The following is a 19184-nucleotide window of genomic DNA, read 5'->3' as shown; positions in this document are numbered from 1 at the left end:
ACTTTCATATATCTGTAACTGCTTACTTCCTGCATCTATGAAGTTGCAGAATAATTATTAATTTAATTCTGGGAAGAAGCAAAGGAAGGAAAATCTGTGGATCTAAGGTATTTAACATATACATGCTAAAGGTTGCATATGAGCATTACTTACACTGTGGCTAGAAGCAAATATGACGTGGCCTGAACTAAAGTTGAGACTCATCAATGCAAAGTCTATCTGCCATAAAAAGAAAACCCAACCAAAAAACTAAATAATAAATCTACAGCTTCATCAGTAATGAGACACCTGTGGCTTCTTACATCATCATACCTGGCTAAGTGATGCTGGGAGTTCTCTGCAAAGCACTTTTATTCTCACATCTATTAAAATGTATCCCCTGCTAAAAGTAAAATAAGAGAAGGCTGGCAGTGATGAATTCATCTTGTCATCAAGCATCAAGTTCATTTAAACTGATCACTTCATTTAAATAAGTACACCTGGAAATATCAACCACATGCAAAATTACCACTGATTTGCAGGTCACTAAAAAAGGACCCACTGACACACATGTGGTAACAAGAAAAATAATATGATTCCTTTCTGAAATTTTCATTGTTCATTTCTGGCCCACCTGATCTTGATGGTTCAGCTAATCTAGTACTAAAACCTGGAAAATTTAAATCAAGGGGGTAAAACAGAGGACTAACAGGCAGATGCCTATTTAATTTTTGCAATCTTCTACTGTACACATGTAAGAACCTAAGGCAGCCCCAATTAGCTATAGGTTTGGGATACCCTAAGAGACAGAATATCAACAGCTTTAAGGATAAACAATTCATTGCTAAGTAACAGTACAGTAACCCATCAGGGGTGCAATTACCCAAGTCTTTACAACAGCAAATTCACTTATTCACCAATACCAAGCCAAAAGTGATACCCAGCTTGGCAAAGGACTTACACAATCATGATTCTTGTCTAGGCCATCGGGCAGAGTGACACAGCTGGTCCTTCAAAGAGACAGCTCAGATCCACAGAGGAGCTGGGTAAATCTCCTATTCCCTCATCAGACCCACCTCTTCCACTGCCAAGGTGCACTGTCTGGATTTGCTAATCCATTTTCACACCCCACCTCTGCTCCTCTCCATGCTGGTTGTGTTCCAGCTGTGCACAGGGCACAGAACTGCTGCCCAAGGCAATTCTGGCTTTACACCTCATTTCTGCACACTGCACCCAGAAACACCATGCAAAGCAACAGCAGCCCCATAACAGACATACCCAATGCTCAGCAGCTCCAGTTGAGTCGTGACAACTTCAAAAAAGTCTGCTCATATAATAACATGCACTTATGAACAGGCAACATCAATGCCTAGAAAATTTTACACCGGTATCACCTATTATGCATGCTGACTTCCAACAAGTGGTTCCCCAAACCATATAAAGCGTTTCAATCTTCCGTAATTCTGTTCAAACATGACAGGGCTTTATCTTCTGTTGGAAGAAAGAAAAAAGGAAATAAATTAATAGAATGAAATTAGTAAACTCCTCAAAGCACATGGGTTGTCACCACTATTGTTTCCAATCTTTTTCTTGGGGAAGAATGCAAGACACGTAGGGCATAAAACTCAGTAAGCTCAAGCAATACTGAGACAATACTGCACTGTATCTTCTTCGGCAATCCCACCCACCACAACATTTTCAGACTTCCACTCCATTCTCAATAACAGCTCTCCAAAAACACCATATTGCAGTGAAGGTCTCAGTCCTTAACTTCAGCACACTTCATAGCCTTGTCCAATGATACATGAAAGACTGCACCTCTGTGTTAGAGAAACAACATTTTTGTCTGGTTTTCTACACTCCAAAACTACAGAACAAAATTCTCTGGGCGCAAAGGGGCAGGGAAAGCTTCTCCATCTTCTTGTGAAAAGGCACAAGTCTTTGACTGTGTCTTTTTTCTCTTTGTATGTATGTGTCCAAATGTGTGCACTGTCTTCCACCTCCACATGTTCAAGCAGAACTAGAAATCCTCTTACAGCACAGAAAGAAGGCTTTGAAGCTCACACTTCTTAAGATGACAAGAGACAGCAGTATCAGTTATGGTGCCCAACTCTCCCCTAGAAAGAGCAGAAATACTTTGGCACTAAATTGTGTAAACCTGATATAAAAATATACACAGAAGAGTGTGTTGTGAAGCACAAAATTTGAAAATTTATTCAAGCATGTTTAGTATGTGTAATACTTGAATTTAATTTAGGTTTAAGCCAAAACTGCTTACATTTGGGCTGAATTTTGTAGATTTCTGAAGCTTAACTGCTTCAATTTCTAATGTATTGAATTCAAATCTTCCACTTGCAATTATTTTTCTGCTTTTATTCATCACTACTAACACAGCTATTGTTATTTCTCTGCTTTTCAAATAACGTGTCCCGATAGTACCATGACCCATGATTAACAAATATGATTCATGCTTCTAACAAAATCCCCATTGAAGAGGAACATTTTCCTTCGTATTTCAGTCCTGGTCTGTAACTGTGAAAGAACAAAAAGCTAGGACACCATGACAGCAGTTTTCAATCCCTTCCTTGCTATTCTCTCTGCAATTTCATCGCTTATGTGTTTCTCCTGTCATTTGCCCTTACAATTTTTTATCTGATTATCAAATATCTGGCAAAGAAGTACTTGGCAGGATTTAGAGCTCTTCAGTCGCCTGATGACCGCAGAGCTGATGGCATAATGAGAGGCTCCCAGCCGTGCTGTCCCTGAAAAGCCTCGATACCACTCACGTTCTTTTTGCCCCGTATTTCTCCACCCGTGAAACTTGGTGGGCTCCACACATGATTTGGAAAAGGGACAAAACACAACTCATTTGTCCTCTTCATGTACAGCTTCGGCTTAAACCTCGTCTGCAAACTCAGAGCAAGGAAGAAATAAAAAAGAAAAAAAACAAAACCAAAAATCACAAGGAGCTCTCGGAAGCCCTCTCTTTTTGCCTACTTGTTGCAGGGGCTAGCAGGTGTAGCAGCAACCTGCTCGGGAGCCCGCCGGGCGGGCAGCGCCGAGGCGAGGCGGAGCAGGGCACGGAGCCACCTCCGCCCCCCGGGCATCGCCGGGGCTCCGGCCCGGCCTGCGCGCTCCCGGCTCGCCCCGCCCCGGGCCGCGCGCGCCCCCGACCAGCGGGGGGAACCTTTTCCCGGGAGCAGAAGGCACACGGAGACCTCCCCAGGAGGGAGCGAGCGAGCGAAGGCGGCTACTCCCGAGAGACGAGCCCGCCCAGGCGCGGCGGCCGCGGGCGCAGCCCCTCCCAGGGGCGCGCACCTGCCCCGCGGCAGCGGCGCGCCGCGGGGCTGCGGCTGGGCTGGGCGCGGGCGGCCGGCCGGCGGAGCGCTCGCAGTCGCGGGGAACGCCGGGGCTGTCGGTCGGGCGGCGGGCGGGAAGGGAAGAAAAGGCAAGGCAGGCGGAGCAGGGAAGGGAGCGGAAGGCGGGCGAGAGGCGGCGGCGGCGCCGCGCTCGCCCCGCTGCCCTGGATGACGGGCGGCCGGTTCGACTTCGACGATGGCGGCACCTACTGCGGCGGCTGGGAGGACGGGAAAGCCCACGGGCACGGCATTTGCACGGGGCCCAAGGGGCAGGGCGAGTATGCCGGCTCCTGGTCCCACGGCTTCGAGGTGGCGGGCGGCTACACCTGGCCCAGCGGCAACACCTACCTGGGCTACTGGGCGCAGGGCAAGCGCCACGGGCTGGGCGTGGAGACGAAGGGCAGGTGGATGTACCGCGGCGAGTGGTCTCACGGTTTCAAGGGGCGCTACGGGGTGCGGCAGAGCCTCAGCACGCCGGCCCGCTACGAGGGCACCTGGAGCAACGGGCTGCAGGACGGATACGGCGTGGAGACCTACGGGGACGGAGGTGGGCGCCGGCGGGGGGCGCCCCGCGCGCGGCGGCGCCGGGGGGCGGGCGGGAATGGAGGTGGGGGGGCGCGCGCCTGCGTGGGCGCGCCGCGGGAAGGGCCCCTCCTTCCAGCCCCGCGACCTCGTCGCTGCTTTCACACCGGGGTCGCTTCTGCTGTCCCTGCCCGGGACCGTGCGCCTTTCCCGGCGCCGTTCGCTCGGCGCCCCCGAGGCCCCGCTGGCGGCCGGGGAGCGCCACAGGTGCCTGGCGCCCGCCCCGCCCCGCTCTGTGAGGAGCCGCCTGGCCCCGGCTGCGCTCCGAGCGCTCTGAGCTGTCCGGGCTCAGCGCTTTCTCCCGGCCAGCTGGTAGAAATCCGCATTACGGCCGCCTGCAGACGGCTTTCCTTTCTCCCCGCCGAGGTGGCTCACAGGCTCCCTGCCCGAGGTAGCGATGGCCGGGTGGTCGCCCCTGGCTCGGGGAGCGAACGAGGCGGGCGAGCCCCGGCACCTCACCCCCTGCGCACCGCGTTCGTGCGGGAACGGCAGGAACTTGTTATAATGGAGCCCTTGTGTCGCGCTGATGTGCGGGCTTTGTGCGCTCGATGCGCCCGGCTTGTAAACAAGAGGCTGGAGCTAATGGAGTGGGGACGCAGCTTGCGTGAAATCAATGAAACTTGGGTCCACCCTCGTGTAATAACTCCTGTTTTTATCGAAATATGGGATGGTTTCAAGCATCCTGCTCAAAGCAGCAGGTGGGCGGTGCAGTCGCACAGCCCTGCCTCTCACACCATTCCCCACGGCAAAGCCAGTGTCCCAGGGCTGAGCTTGAGGTTGGGCGTGCGGAGCGGCCGCGGCGATCCGCCCTCTGCTGAAGTCGGGAGCGGTCAAGTCAGGGTTCAGTGAGGTTAACCAGGGCTGGAGCTTACTTCAGTGCTCACTTACAGTTCTTGTACCTCTGTCACTTCATGCTCTGCATGATAAATAAGTCTGATACTCTTTAATTCAGCCTTTGTTGGTGTAATGTCATCGGCCTCGCTGGAAGTGCCACCTGCAACTTCTGCAGAGTTGCTCTTCAGCTAGGGAGCGGGTTTGGTCTCCTGTAACAGGAGGAAAAACGGGTCTCAGATTTAGGACTAGAGAGTTGCTGGGATTTTTCTTCCGAAATGCTGTTTGCTTCAGCGTTCAGAAACATGTTCAGTTAGCAGGCAGGTAATAGAATTTACCAAAATCAGAGGTACTGTTCACATTATGTGACTAAAGGACTAACCCATGTATCAGCTCTCAACTGATGCTTTTGATGGTTTCTTCAAGGAATCATCTCTGGTCGAACTTTCAGGAGAATGGGTAATTTTGTATTATGCAGAAGATGAGATATTTGCGGTTGGGCTCCTATTTTTTCTTTTCCAAAGTAGTAAATGGAGCAAGTTGGTAAGATTCAGTTCCTTCAGACAATGAAATGGGCAGTGGGTTTTGTACCTTGCTAGCCCCTAGTTTAGAGATATTTGTAGCTCACCAGAAATTGTTTCCTGGTGTGGAAAGTTCTGATATTCAAAGGCAGCTATGTTTGTGGATAAATTAAAAAAACTAAAACAACAACAACCAAAAAAAAAAAAAAACAAAAAAAAAAAAAAAAAAAAAAACCACCAAAATCAAAGTATGCAAGAGATCAGAATGTCAATTTCTCTTTCATCATACAATGTACTTTTCAATTTTTATTATATTTGTTTTGGCTAAATACAAACAGTGGCCTTCTTTTTTTTCCTCCCTACCCTTCTGGAAAAGTAAATTGCCATTCCACTAAATCTTCTAGAAAATATTTTCTCAAAATAAAGTTGGTTTTATCCTTTTTTCTTTAGGCTTCTTGTGCCTTTTTAAAAAATCCTAATATAGTACTGGTTATTGGAGGTAAATTCTCTCAATATTTAGACTTGGAACAACATATGAAGGATCCAGTTCACACTGTTAGCTGAAATCTGTTGTCATGACTCCAGTCGTTTGCATGTTGCAGCTCATACGAACAGAGGGTGTGAAGTCCCATTGATTTTAATGAAAGTACTCATGAATGAAGCAGAGCAGTACGTCATAGATGTTTGCAGATGTGCTTTTGTTTTCATGCTCTGGGAACAATAGATGTATTTGCCCACCAGAACAACATCTGAAATGGGTTTATAAGGAAACCAGATTTACACATGTATCTTTAACGTAATTTAAAACAGTTGCAGGAAAGCTCTCTCTTCATGAATACCAGAGAATACCAGTGTAGAGAAATAACTCATTAGACTATGCCAACTGCCAGTTTATGTTCAAACCCACTATAATCCAGGCCTCTTTGCTGCTGGCTTTTTGTTTGACTTTTTTAGTATATCCCCAGTATGTTGCTTTAAAGTGTATTGGTGATAATATGATATATCATTGAAGGAGGGAAAAGGAAAATAAGCATTGACAGTGTTCCTCAGTTTTTGCACACAACACTTTTTGTGACATGAGTAACATATGTTTTGCTGTGTTTAGATCCTTAAAAGTGTCACTCAGTCAAATCTCTGAGGAAAGCCCTGTGAATTATAAACCATGATACTTCATTCATTGCATGTGATTACATTGGGCTTTTAAGTGGCCCATCTATCTGTCCCCTGCAGCAATCTGGATTTTTGTGCCCCCTTTAAACACCCTAGGTTTTGTTAATCTGTGTGAAGATGCCAAACTTAGGAGGAGTGACTGTGTCTTAATTTGAAACTTCAGTATGTCTAAATTGGTTCTTTATGGTCATTCCAACAACAGCAAAAACCAATTGCGTGTTGTCATTCCACAAAGGGAGATGAGGGGAAAAAGCACCCTGAAGCAAAGGTCATATATGCTCATTGATTTCTGAGAGGTGTTTTTTCTAGGTCTACGCTTATTTAGCATTTGAGTGAGAAAAGCATGTAAAAGTCTTAATGCAGCAACAACTTTTTTAAACCACAGAATATCAAAGTAAAGGGTAAGAGCAAGTGGAGTAGTTAAGTCTCAGTTTTTTTCACAGTGTAGTTTTAAATTTTAGCTGCAAGTGGGCAATGACATTTACAGCTGTAAGATGCACCAAGGGTGTTTTAGAAGGGATGGCACGCTGTAACTAAGGAAACAGATTATGAAATTATATCTTAGAGCAACTTGCCAACAAAAAGAAAAGGAAAATAAAATGCACTTTCTTATAGCTCTCAGACTCAAAATATGAACACCTTTTCAAGAGAACCAGTTAAACACCAGATGGATGGTCAGCAGTCGTGTCTGACTGTTTCTTCATTTACAAAGGACAGCAAGCCTAGCTTTGGAAAAATTAGTGCTAAACAATGTTACTATTTTATGGTCAAATACAGTTTTAAATTATGTTGGTAATTACAGTGTTAATAAAAATTTTAATAATTGACCTTTAGAGGAACTGCTTTGAATAGTCAACTACTGTCGTATAAGGTGAAACAGAATGTGGTGTGTTTGTTGATATAAAGTTCCTGTTTATCTAGAGAGATAGGTAAATACTGCATACATTTTCATCTTCATATATGGGAAAATATTTATCATCATGTGTTATATCATACATTTTTGTTTTTAGTTATATTGCAATATTGACATGTCTTATTTAAAGATTCCTAAAAATTTTTTAATAAGGTGATGCAGTTAAAGTCTGATATAGTCAGTCAAATTACTGGTTCTTATATCTATATTCTGGACACTGCTCTCCATATGTCATTAAAATAATTTTCCTTTAAAATGTGAGTTGAAAAACCAAGGAAAATGAGTTGGCTTTTTAGCATTAGTATCAGAAGCATTTCTACTGACTGATCTGTAATGATAGAAATGATAAGAGTTACTTGCTACACTGCATAAAACTCAGCCTAAATATCTATTACTTTTTAAAGACAAAATGAATTTGAATCTTTCATTTTCTTTTTTACTGTTTTCTTCTTAGAAGAAGCTGGCTTTGATTTTATTACCCCAATTGAAAGGAAAATTGGACTAGTGGATAGCAGCACATGAATTGTTCTTGTTTTAATGCCCTTAAGGGCAGCAGCAAACACTTCCCTTCTTTCTAGAGTAGTGAAAAATACAAGTCCTAAATTAAGTATTTTTGAACTTTCCATTAAACACATTCATTAATTAAAATAGTAGGAAGAAAAAGAGGCTGACTTTTTCTACTTCTTTAAAATTCTGTACTGAAATAGTTGATTGTGCTTCAAGTCTGATGTTGTAAGCAGCATGGATAGCCATAATTATGAGATGCTGCTCTAATGTAATATTGTGGTATAATCAAAATTAGACTTAGATTTATTATTTCAGAATTAAATTAACTAGCACAGAACAATAAAGGGGTTATAATATGTAGCAATAAGTGTATGTAGCCAGATTATTAGTTCCAGCATATCATTACAGATCCCAGAAATAATTAGGGACAAAATGAAGTAATTTTGCTCATAGAATATTAATGTATTTCCAGGAATTTTCTGTTTAATAAAACAAAAAAGATTAGATTGTGGCTGTATATTTGCAGCATTTACAGAACATGTCATACCAGTGCTCTGTGCTCATGTTTCTATTTGTTCTTCCCCATATGCTGAGTTTTTTAAAATAATCATGTTCCTAGATTCAGCACCCTTACAACCAGTGCAGTAGTAGGTATCCAGGATACAGAGAATGAGAAAGAAACTAAGAAAGTTATTTGTTTGTGTCAGCAGCCATCTGTTAAAAACCTTCCACTTGGTAGAATTTTCTACCAACATGAAATAGTTAGTTTTGGAACCTATCTAGTATTATATAATAGCGAAAACAGACTTAACAAATTTAATTGTGTGTTAACACTGAAATACAAGTTAGCAGAAGAGGTAAAGAGTAAGGCAGGGCTTGATAGATGGTGTTCACGTACACAACCAAACCAGTATGTATATCTGGAAGAGATTGAATCTCAAAGCAAATGAATCTTGGATCTACATCTTTAACTGCTGGTACTTCACAAATATTTTCACAAAAATTGTGTCAATCACTGAATTTGACATTTGATATTTAGTTCTCTGAATAGTTAATAGATGCACCAATTGAAGTAGAAAATTTAAAACTTAAAAAAACTTTAAAAAACTTTTAAAAAAATTAGAGATTACTTATTCATCCCTCTGTAAAAATATTCGAAGTATCTTTTAAAAAAGAAAACTAAAGACTCAGCACTAGGTGGGTGAGCGAATCATTTTGAGGAGCTTAAAGTAGTTTAATGAGAATGAGAGTGAAATTACATCACCAAATAAGTTATCTTCTACTTGCTGGTTGCGATATCCATGCAGCCTTCCTTTGGAGCCTCTGTTACAAATGGCCTTCAGAAAGCAGACACTGGCAAGTGTCAAAATGAAAATGCCTTTCAAGAATACAAGAAGTAAAATTGCTGTTGTAATCTGATAAAAGTGGGGTTTGGCTCCAGTGCAACTTTGCATGGCCATCCGTGACTTTTCATACCGTATACCATATTCCCTCCTTACATTGCTGTTTAAAACTTTTTCCAAGAGTAGTTACAATTAAATGTTTGCTAGAATGTTGTGCAGTATTGTGTTACTGCCTTGCCTTTCTTACATACTGCAGAGCAAATGAAAGGCAAAAAAAGGGCTAAAGAGTTCATGCTTTTGATCCCTCTGTCCGAACATAATGCAGAATGCAAGGGCATATTTATGTACTGGGGATACCAGAAAGTGTTGGTATGAAGAGTAAGGAGAGAAAAAGGACTCCTAAGGTTTTGTTCATTTATTCAAATCCGCACAAAAATTTTAAAAGATTTAATTTTACAATGGAGGTTTATGACAATGGATCCAAAAGCCCATCTGCAGCCAATCTGTCAAATAACTCTTGACAAGGAGAGGTCTGTAGTCACCTTAAACCCACAATAACAGAATGGTTACTTCTCCTACTTGCTCTTTCTGTGGGCAGCTGGGCACAAGAGCTGTAAGTGTCCTGCTCTCTCCCTTCTCAGCTGACTACATATAATGTGTCTCTGTTTTTGCTGGTCACCTTCCTATCAGTCCACCTTAAAAATTGTTGAGGGTGTCCTGCTTTAGAAATTTCTCTCAATTTTTTTCCCCTGAACAGATCCATTAGGAAATGCTTATGGTTATAATTACTGTCTCTTAGTTACCAAAATTAATCAGCTGTGAAAGTGAAGGATTTGCTTCAAAATAATTTGTAAGAAAAACAAGTAACAAAAGTAGTTTGCCTGTGTCGTGTGCATCTCTTCTTACCAAAATCAGAGCTGACAATGTAGTGTTGCCTGTATCATATTGGATGGAGAGGGCTGGGTCTTCTACAGCTTCCTAAATTTAACTTCTTGTTACTTTAAAAGGTACCTACCAGGGGCAGTGGACAGGAGGGATGAGACATGGCTATGGTGTACGTCAGAGTGTACCCTATGGCATGGCCACTGTGATCCGTTCACCTCTCCGAACATCTCTGGCGTCACTTCGAAGTGAGCAGAGCAATGGCACTGTTCTGCATGACGTCACTTCAGACAGTCCTGCTGGAACAAGAGGAGGATTTGTGCTCAATTTTCACAGTGATGCAGAAGCCATGGGCATTAAGAAAAAAGGAGGCTTATTCAGAAGAGGATCCCTTCTTGGTAGTATAAAACTTAGAAAATCGGAGTCTAGGTCATCAATATCTAGCAAACGGAGCTCTGTAAGGAGCGATGCTGCTATGAGCAGGATTAGTTCTAGTGACGCCAACTCTACGATTAGTTTTGGAGATGGTGACTGTGATTATAGCCCTCTGGAAGACCATGTTGATGCTACCACTACAGAAGCCTACATGGGTGAATGGAAGAATGACAAGCGCAGCGGTTTTGGTATCAGTGAGCGTTCAAATGGTATGAAATACGAAGGAGAGTGGCTGAATAACAGGAGGCATGGATATGGATGTACCATGTTTCCAGATGGCACCAAAGAAGAGGGAAAGTACAAAAATAACATTTTGGTCCGTGGAATAAGAAAGCAACTTATACCAATACGAAACACAAAAACTAGAGAAAAGGTGGATAGAGCAATAGAGGGTGCACAGCGAGCAGCTGCCATGGCAAGAACCAAAGTGGAAATTGCAACCTCAAGGTAAGTTATCAAATAGAAGGTTGTACACCTTTGTGGTAGTGAACACTTGCTCACCTTTCAGTTTCATGTGTGTAGCTCTGTTGACTTTAGTGGCATTATGCATATGGAACTTAGAACTTCAGCTCATTTGAGTAAAGAGTTTGTGTTTGTTACTTAATGTACTGTAAAAGTAAATTTCCATTCTTGATGTATTTCTGCTTTCTCTCAAGAGCTGCTGCATTATGGCTTTAAACCTGTTCAGATAATAAAACTGGTGAGGAAAGTAGTGAATTATTTGGGGCATATGAGGTAAAGTTTTAATATTTTCCATAACCGTGCTCCAGTTATGCTTATTGTATTGCTGATTTTTTTGGTAGCATCTGAAACTCATTGAAGTTGCCCATTTGACAATAGGCATCTTCAGATTAATCTCTTTTTCTGCGAAACTGTGGTAAGAACAGCCTAAGAATAATGGTCAAGGATGTTGTGCTTAGAGGCTGTTGATTTGGTTGCCAGGGCAGTATCTGCCAAAAGTATTCTTTATGAGGACTCTTCCATTTTGGAGCGTGCTTCTCCTCAACTCATCTGATCATACGACCACCACATGAAATAGTGGTGGTCAGCTTCTCCCTGTGCCTCTGCCGAATGTTTGAGATGGGAGAAGTGTATGGGTATTGGTAGTGGAGGAAAGTGTCATTTTCACTTTCAACTGCTAACCAACAACCAAGCAAAGTTTCTTGAAATGGAATTGTTACAAATTAAATAAGTACAGACAATTTTAATTGATTTTATTGTTAAGTTTGAGAGCCCTTTAAAAAGCTATTTCATTTTTATTGCCTTCCAGTAAGTTTCTGTGGCAGTTTCTCTATTGATGGTTTTAGTTTGTTTCCTCAGGCAGGTTTTCTTGAAATATGCTTTGAATAAAAAAAAGAGTCCAGAATGTGCATGAAAGAAAATCTTCATGCTATTTTAGAAAGAGGATGTCACATTACTCTTCGAGCTGAACAACTGACTCCTAATTTAGTGTGGTCACTAGTGTGTCCCCAGTGACTACCCTTTTCCTGACTGTCATAAGAAATGCAGAAAATACAAAAAACTGCTTAAGTGGGAGAGTTTGTATATATAAAATGCTCATAGCAAGAAGTAATTGAGACACTAAGATGAAGAATGTAGCATACCATTAAAGGACTTTTCTGAGAACTGGTCATGTAAGTAACTAAAGGGTCGCATATACTTGGTTACTTCTATAAATATATGTAAGGCATTATATGACAGCATACCATATTAGTAAGGCAGATCAGTAATACCTAACTTTAAGAAAGTGCTGGATCCCATTCATGTTCTGTCAGTACATAATAAGCCCTAGTTTAATAATAAAATAGGTGGGATGTATGGAAAGGGGGTGTCACCCCTTTGAGTCTGTATAAAGCTATTAAAAAAGCTGTTGTCTCAGACCATTACATTCTAAGGCACAGTGTATTCACTTCCTCTTCAAGAAGTGTCTCTGAAGTGTTTTGTTTGCTTTTCCTTCCCTTTGATATTTAGGTGAAGGACAGAGTTCAAATTTCTTCTTTTGGAACAATTCATCAAAACAATGTTGATTTCTTGAAATTACGTTTTTGAAAGTGCAATAGAAGAATTCAGTTGTAGTGCAGCTGTGACCAGGGGCAATCTCTGCCTTTGGCTTCTCAGCCAAAAATCTCTCTGAAACACTCCCATGACAGCAGGATAGGCAGCAAGACCGCAGATTCAGGTGTTCTCTCTTTTTAGTAGCCACTGCACCAACTGTACTGGCACTGATTCAAAGGCCAAGAGACCTGACACCAAGCTGGGCAACATCAGGCATGAAGATAATATTAATTTCACTTCTGAGGGCATGTTGGACTCCCCTAATAAGAATGGCAAGACCTTTCCTATCTCACAAATTTTCAGAGTTGTTTTGTGTATCTACCCGTAGGAGCAAGGCCATGGACACTGGTAACTAAAGAACTGTCTTTACCAAGTTTTTACCAAACTGATATATTAATAATAGAATAATTCTTTGGACCGTAGCATTCTTGCAATGTCTTCCTAGATGGATATGAGGATGGTGGTCTTGTGTGTTTCCCAACAATTACTACTGCACAAAAAAGTCTAGAAGTGCCTTCTGTGATTTCTCTAGTGTGTAATAAATACAAAGATGGTTCTGCCCATATGGCATAACCTCACTGCACAGCCTTCTCTGTTTCAGACTGGACAGATGTCACCATCACTGTGTGCTTGGTGTAGATTTCCATTCCATTAGTTGAAGAACTCACTAGATAGACCTTTTCTCACCCCAAAAACCAGCAAACCAAAGAGCTAGAAATCCTTACTCTCATCCAGAAACCTTCCTTTTCAACGCAGCTTGGAGTTGTTTGCTGTTCTTCCTGCATTGTTTATTCCCAGAATATTTGTTCAGCCAAATGGAAACAGACCATACTCCTTTTCATAGCTCCCTGCTGGTCATGACAGGCTTGGCTGGTAGTTTGACCTGTGACAGATGTCCATACAGTCTTCAATGAGACCAACCACTGTTTTGCTTTATATTCCCAATGTCTTTTTATTTCTAAAAGTCATCTTCAGTAATCTGCGTAATCTTCCTTTGTCTAAAGTGGCAGTTTTGTACACACAGGAAAATATAAAAGTTGGGATAAGTAGTGCTTCTCTGAACTTGAATTTACGTTGTCTCTCCTGATTTAGCTTTTGGGTTTTTGATGTATTTGTACTGAGGTGCTTTGAAAATTAGAGCAGCATTTATCAAAAGATAGCAGATTGCAACATTATGTGATGTATAAAAAGCTGCTGTATCAGGAAAATAATTACTAGCTTCTACTACACAGATGTGTATTCAAAACAGATTACAAATTAGCAGTTAATAAAAATTCTTTTAAAATTACAGTGCAGATTAATAGATTTGATTGTGTATTAGTTTTACCAGCTGTATTTAAGGAAAAATATTTTGGCATAAATACAAAAATCAGAGAATTTGAGAAACTTCAAAAGTATGCTCATAACTTTCCCCTTTTAAAGCTTTTAAGGTACCTTTTTTAAAATATCGTTATTATAGGGAATAATTAATTCAAATTCATCTTTAATGCATTGTGCTAAAAGCAGTCAGGTTTATATGCCTTATTTGGGGTCCTCCTGTCTAAGAGGAGAAGCTGCTTTCCAGAAATGTTTGTTTCTTCTCTATACATGTGAAGTGCTTTAAATGCTGGGAGATGTATGTTTGGAGGAGCCTTTTGGAAGATACTGAAAAGCCCCATGTGTTGACTCAACAAGAGTCGAGTCAAGTGGAAACTCATTTTGAGGATATCATGTAATTCTCACTGTAGGGATTTTGAACTTTCTTTTCATCACTGTCATATGTCTCATTCAAAGGAGATATCCCTCTGCAGATCAATATAAACTGGAATTACATTAGTGCACTTCTTTCCTAGTATGAAAATTACTTAAGTTCTCATTATACTGTATTATATTAATTTTGTTGTCATTAATACTTATGTACAGTATAAAACTGTATTGTTTCTGGAATTAATTTTCAGCATTTGAACATAAACTTACCTTATAATACTCAGTGTCACTGGGTGTTTTTAAAATACATCAGTCCTGTAAGTAAACATGAAGCACTGGAAGCAGAATAAATGATGTTTGTTTACGAACAAGCCTTTATTCCTTACTCTTTCAGAAAGGTCAATTTTAAGCATTCAGAACTGAGCATTCAGAGCCAGGCCTTTTTCTTTTTTTTTTCCTTTCAAATATTTTCTAGCTAATTCCCCCCTTGAAAGGTCTTTTCCTTTAAGTGTCAACTCTCTGAGGAAAAACAAACTTCGCAAGGACACAGAGGGACATGATAAACATACAGTAAGGATAAGAAATATGAACCAGAAGATCATGTATGAAGGAAAAGGGAGAAAGAAATCAAAAGAGAAAAATATTTCCTTGTTGATACTTTCCTTACATTTCATTGATCTTTCAGGTCATAAAACAAACAGAATTTAAACTCCTGTTTATTCTCCTTTTCACAGAAGCAGAATACTTTTAATTACTTTCAAGTTTTGAGTGAGTTTTACATGAAGTGTATGTATTGTCATAATATGCCATGAGAACTTGTGACCGACTTAAAAGCAATATTGTAATGGCTCTCATTACATGAGCACCTGAGATTTGGTGAAGCATAATGGTTCCTTTGTGTTAGACACTGCACAAACAAATTATACTGTCTGGAGACCTTGCAGTCTGGGAAAATGGCAGTGCCCAACAGATGAAAAGAAGCTGGCAAAAGACTGGATTGGAGAACAAGATAACAGTAAAATCAATATCTTGCTGCTAATAATATGGAGCAGTTCCTCCTTGTTAATTAGCTGTCTGTGCTCAGACAGCAGTGACTAGCAAGCCTCTAGTCACTCTAGTGCTCCTTTTAAGTGGAACACTGAAGGGGGATTAACTGACATCTTCTGCAGTGATTTCTTTTTCAGAGCAGCTTTTTTAGACAGCTCAGTTTTATTTTTAACATGTTTGTGTCCAAGTCCGCAGATGCTGGAGCTAAATTTCAGCTTTTATTTTTGTAATAGAAACTGCTGAAACTCTGGTTGTGATCCTGTCTCACAAGCAGGCTCCTTTGTTCTGCATGGCTCCAAAAGTCTTGAGTTCTTAGAAGTGAATGCAGGAGGAAAGTGTAGCAGGATTGACTTGGTAGTGGAGACACAGAATAACTATTTTGTTTGGGAGTGAACCCACTTCCACAACATGCATTTTCTTGGGACCCTGCTCTCCCTTGCAGTCTTAATGGCCTGGGCCAGTAGTGACTTGTGTGATGTCCAGTGCTAGGATGAGCTCCAGTTTACGCTGAGTCCTGGCCTGGTGCTGCCCCAGCCTGGGCCTGGGCACTTAGCATTGGCTTCAAGTTGCTGGGCAGCACCTCTGGCTCAGCTGCCCACTCCAGAGCACCCACGTCCACACTACAGCAGTTACTTAAGTACCCACTGCTTATATTTTTCATAACCTTGATTCAGAGTAAGCTTCAGTATTCTGAGCTGCATGGTGGGGTCATACGGAGCGTGTGGAAGTCTCAGGAAGCAGTACTAGGTGATTTGTTAGGCAGCTCCTTTGTTGTGTTCATCGCCTTGTGTGACCGGTGTGCTCAGCTTGACCTGAACAAACTGTGATTTCTATGGAGAGCTGAAATTACACGCATGTGATAGCACAGTTTGTGTCCACACTAGAAGGCAGCTGCCCATCATTCCAAACAGCACGGAATTATTTGTGCCACACACAGCTTTCCATGATGGATTTAGCTGACTCTACCACTCTCACTTTACTCAAGAAACTAAACTGGACACTTGCAAGCCTGGTGCCTCACACGCCTTGGAGATGCTTTACTTATTATAGCTGAAATATGAACATTGTGTTTAGGAATAGAATCCAGCAAATACCAAAGGTATTTATGTAAGACTGCTTACTTCAGTACAAAAAGCTGCCTGAGGTTCAAAATGAAATCACTTTTAATCATTTTGCTACATAGTTTGTTTGAAGATAACGAATGAAATGCTGTGATAAAACTTAAAATAGGTCTTGAGCTTCTATAGATAGTAATTTTAGAATTAATTCTGCATTCTTTATAGAAAAACATATGTTCTTTGAATCCTGTGGGAGTTACACCACTAACTTCATTGGGGCACATATTCCTCAGATTTCACAAACTCACTGGTAAAAGAACCTAATCTTGAACTGTTCCTCAGTTATTTGCTGGGAATGAATAATACAGCTGTTTGAAATACACAAATCTTATAAACATCACTACACAGATTATTTTGGTTTACTTTCTTAGTATTTAATGCACCAAGATTGTGTGGCTGAAAATATGCAAAATTAGTCCTATACCATCTCTCAGCTTTTAAAAAGCCTCTAGTATTTTTTTTTAATCAAATTACTTATATCCAAATATACCTACCTACAGCCATAAGCCTAATAGGGATTTAAGTTTTTTTGAAGCAGTTCTGGTGTGTATCCAGTCTGACCTTGTGTTTGTATTAGACACAGATTTGTTACTTGAGAGTTGCTTTTCTAAATTGTTTAAAGTCAGGAGATTGCTACTACAAGATTGGAAATACTCCGTGCTTTCAGTACGTAAATGAAACAATGCTGCACCACTGCTTTTAAAATAACCTTCTAAGAAAGCCTTTTACTGCTGTACAAACATTCTTGAAATATTTATTTATTCAGATGATAAGGGCTTTTTTTCCCCAATTTCCAGAACACTTAATTCAGAAACAGAGAGGATTTTTGCAGTAGTAACCCAGCAAATGTACGTGACAACATTAAGGCTTTTTTTTTTAATTATACTGGGATACACAAAGAGACCAGTATTATTTTGTAGCCACAGAAGATGAGTTGTTAGGCAGATTCTCCCCTTAGTTTTTATACAGCCTGTCAGTTTTGCTCTGTATTACAACAATTGTTCAAAAGCTAAGCTGCAAATAGCATCTGTCTTTACTGACTTGTAGGAGAATTTCTGTGATGGAAATAAATACCCGTTTAAAAAACAAAATCTGGATCGTTTGTACTGGTTAGTCATGTGTGAACTGTAGAGTTAAGTCATTAGATTTATGTTATTGATTGCTATAAAAATACTCTCAAAACCAAAAAGATATTTTGTATTTCTGCTAGATGTATTTAGTACAACTGCGTACATACTACATCTGGAGGTACTAGTTGGAGCTTGAGTAATTTACCTGATGTTTTGCTCAAAGACTAAATCAACTCTTATAGAACATGCCCACCTTATTTCTTCAAAGAGATAAGAAAACTTGCTACCATCTAACTGTAACATTGTCAAACAGTATTCTGTACAGTAGCATATTTCCCACTGAACAACTACAAAAGAAAAATACTCATTAAAATGATTAATTCATGCCCCCTACATTGACCTAACTCTATATTTCCCAAATAACAATTGATTCATTTTCTCAAAACCGGTGTAGTTCAATGAGTAGTACTGTTTATTTGAATACTAATGGTTCAGTGATACATATTATGACTTCTTTCCACGTTTCTGGTGATTAATACATTTTTCTGCTTTATGTATGTAACAAATTTCAGTACATGCTTCCGTACACGGACCTGCATTCTTCGGCCTATCTCACTATGATCTTCCTCTTTCAGTACTCCTCTATTTGCACTTTGTTTTTCTGCTTTTTTTTGTTCTTCTGCATTTCTTTGCTCTCATTGTCTGTGGAAGTAGAGGCACAGTCTCTTTGTGGCTAGGGTCCAGGAATAAATTTCTCCACTAAAGTTTGCCTCCATCAAACCCCTGTAAGCCTTTAACATCTGAAACAACCTATTGATTATTCCTGTTGTTCTCTCAAGATTTAGTATTCCCAGATCTGCTGAATAGCAGTTATCTCCCAAGAGCTCATTCCAAGGTCACCTTAAAGCCACTCATAAATCAAGTCAGGGTGGTTCTGCTTTACACATCACTCTTACGCTTAAATTGAACTTCATTTGCCATTAAGAGTGATCAGTGAGTTTTGTGCAGCCCTTCATTGCAGTTGTGCCTCAGACTTCTCTGATGCTGCCATTCACAAATTCAGTTACTTGGCTGTTCGAGCTTTTCCTTGGCATTTAAGAATAATGTGGGTTCTCAGCCCTGAGCCCTATGGGTATCCAGCATTAAACTGCAGTTGAGGGAACCAGTCATTTAGTCTGTCCCATTATGTTCTGTTCCTGAATTAATTTTTTGTTCACTTAAGCACTTCTTCTTTCTCTTTATTTTTTTAATCTTTATTTCCAGACTTTCTGGTGAGAAATGCTATACTTTGGTCCTTCTACATTAAAAATAGGGGATGAGAAACTGTGGTATTACTGTTTTGCATTTAAAAGCCAAATTTTTCCTTCTAGTATCCGACCAAACTGAAATTGGTTAAATGTGAATTTTCAGCTCTTTTTTTCTAGGAGGTTAAGAAGACAGGTATCTCTCTTTTGTTTTACCACTCTGAATCAGGCGGGTAAGGCTTATTTAGTTTCCTTACTGCTATAATGCAGCACCTCCACTTCGTGCTTGCCTCAGATGTTACTGGTGTATATAAGAAGAGGCAAAGGTCATTTTACTGCTGCTGTAGCTTTCCTTTCTGGCTTTGTGGTGAATAATTTCAAAGATATTTCTCTGAATTTTTAGACTACTTCATAAATAAAGGTATTGGATCATGACACTCTT

At 40.7% G+C, this 19184-nt stretch overlaps 2 protein-coding genes across 7 annotated transcripts in view; one reads left to right on the top strand and one right to left on the bottom strand.

Annotated features, from left to right (window-relative positions):
* GDAP1 (ganglioside induced differentiation associated protein 1) overlaps nt 1–2825 on the bottom strand; it is a 29116-nt gene extending 26291 nt beyond the window's left edge. Inside the window, exons 1-2 of one of the 2 annotated variants that reach the window (XM_041412959.1) lie at nt 2622–2825; nt 1258–1470 (exon numbers count right to left, since the gene is read on the bottom strand). The gene's annotated coding sequence lies outside the window, so the exon portion shown is untranslated. Of the gene's footprint in view, nt 1–1257; nt 1471–2621 lie in introns of those variants that run through there. The other variant, XM_041412963.1, reaches the window with a different exon arrangement.
* Nucleotides 2826–3320: 495 nt separating this feature from the next.
* The window catches only part of JPH1 (junctophilin 1), an 82673-nt gene continuing 66809 nt past the window's right edge, over nt 3321–19184 (top strand). For all 5 annotated transcript variants that reach the window (XM_041413081.1, XM_041413080.1, XM_041413079.1 and 2 more), the window contains exons 1-2: nt 3321–3885; nt 10213–10969. In XM_041413081.1, the coding sequence (XP_041269015.1) occupies nt 3507–3885; nt 10213–10969 (1136 nt within the window). In that variant the 5' untranslated portion in view covers nt 3321–3506. The remainder of the gene's footprint in view (nt 3886–10212; nt 10970–19184) is intronic.

This window comes from Onychostruthus taczanowskii, unplaced genomic scaffold (genome assembly GCF_017590055.1).
Source record: "Onychostruthus taczanowskii isolate IOZ18803 unplaced genomic scaffold, ASM1759005v1 scaffold4, whole genome shotgun sequence".
Lineage (NCBI taxonomy): Eukaryota > Metazoa > Chordata > Aves > Passeriformes > Passeridae > Onychostruthus > Onychostruthus taczanowskii.
The sequence above is the reverse complement of the archived record's forward strand: the minus strand, read 5'-3'. Positions and strand labels throughout refer to the sequence as shown.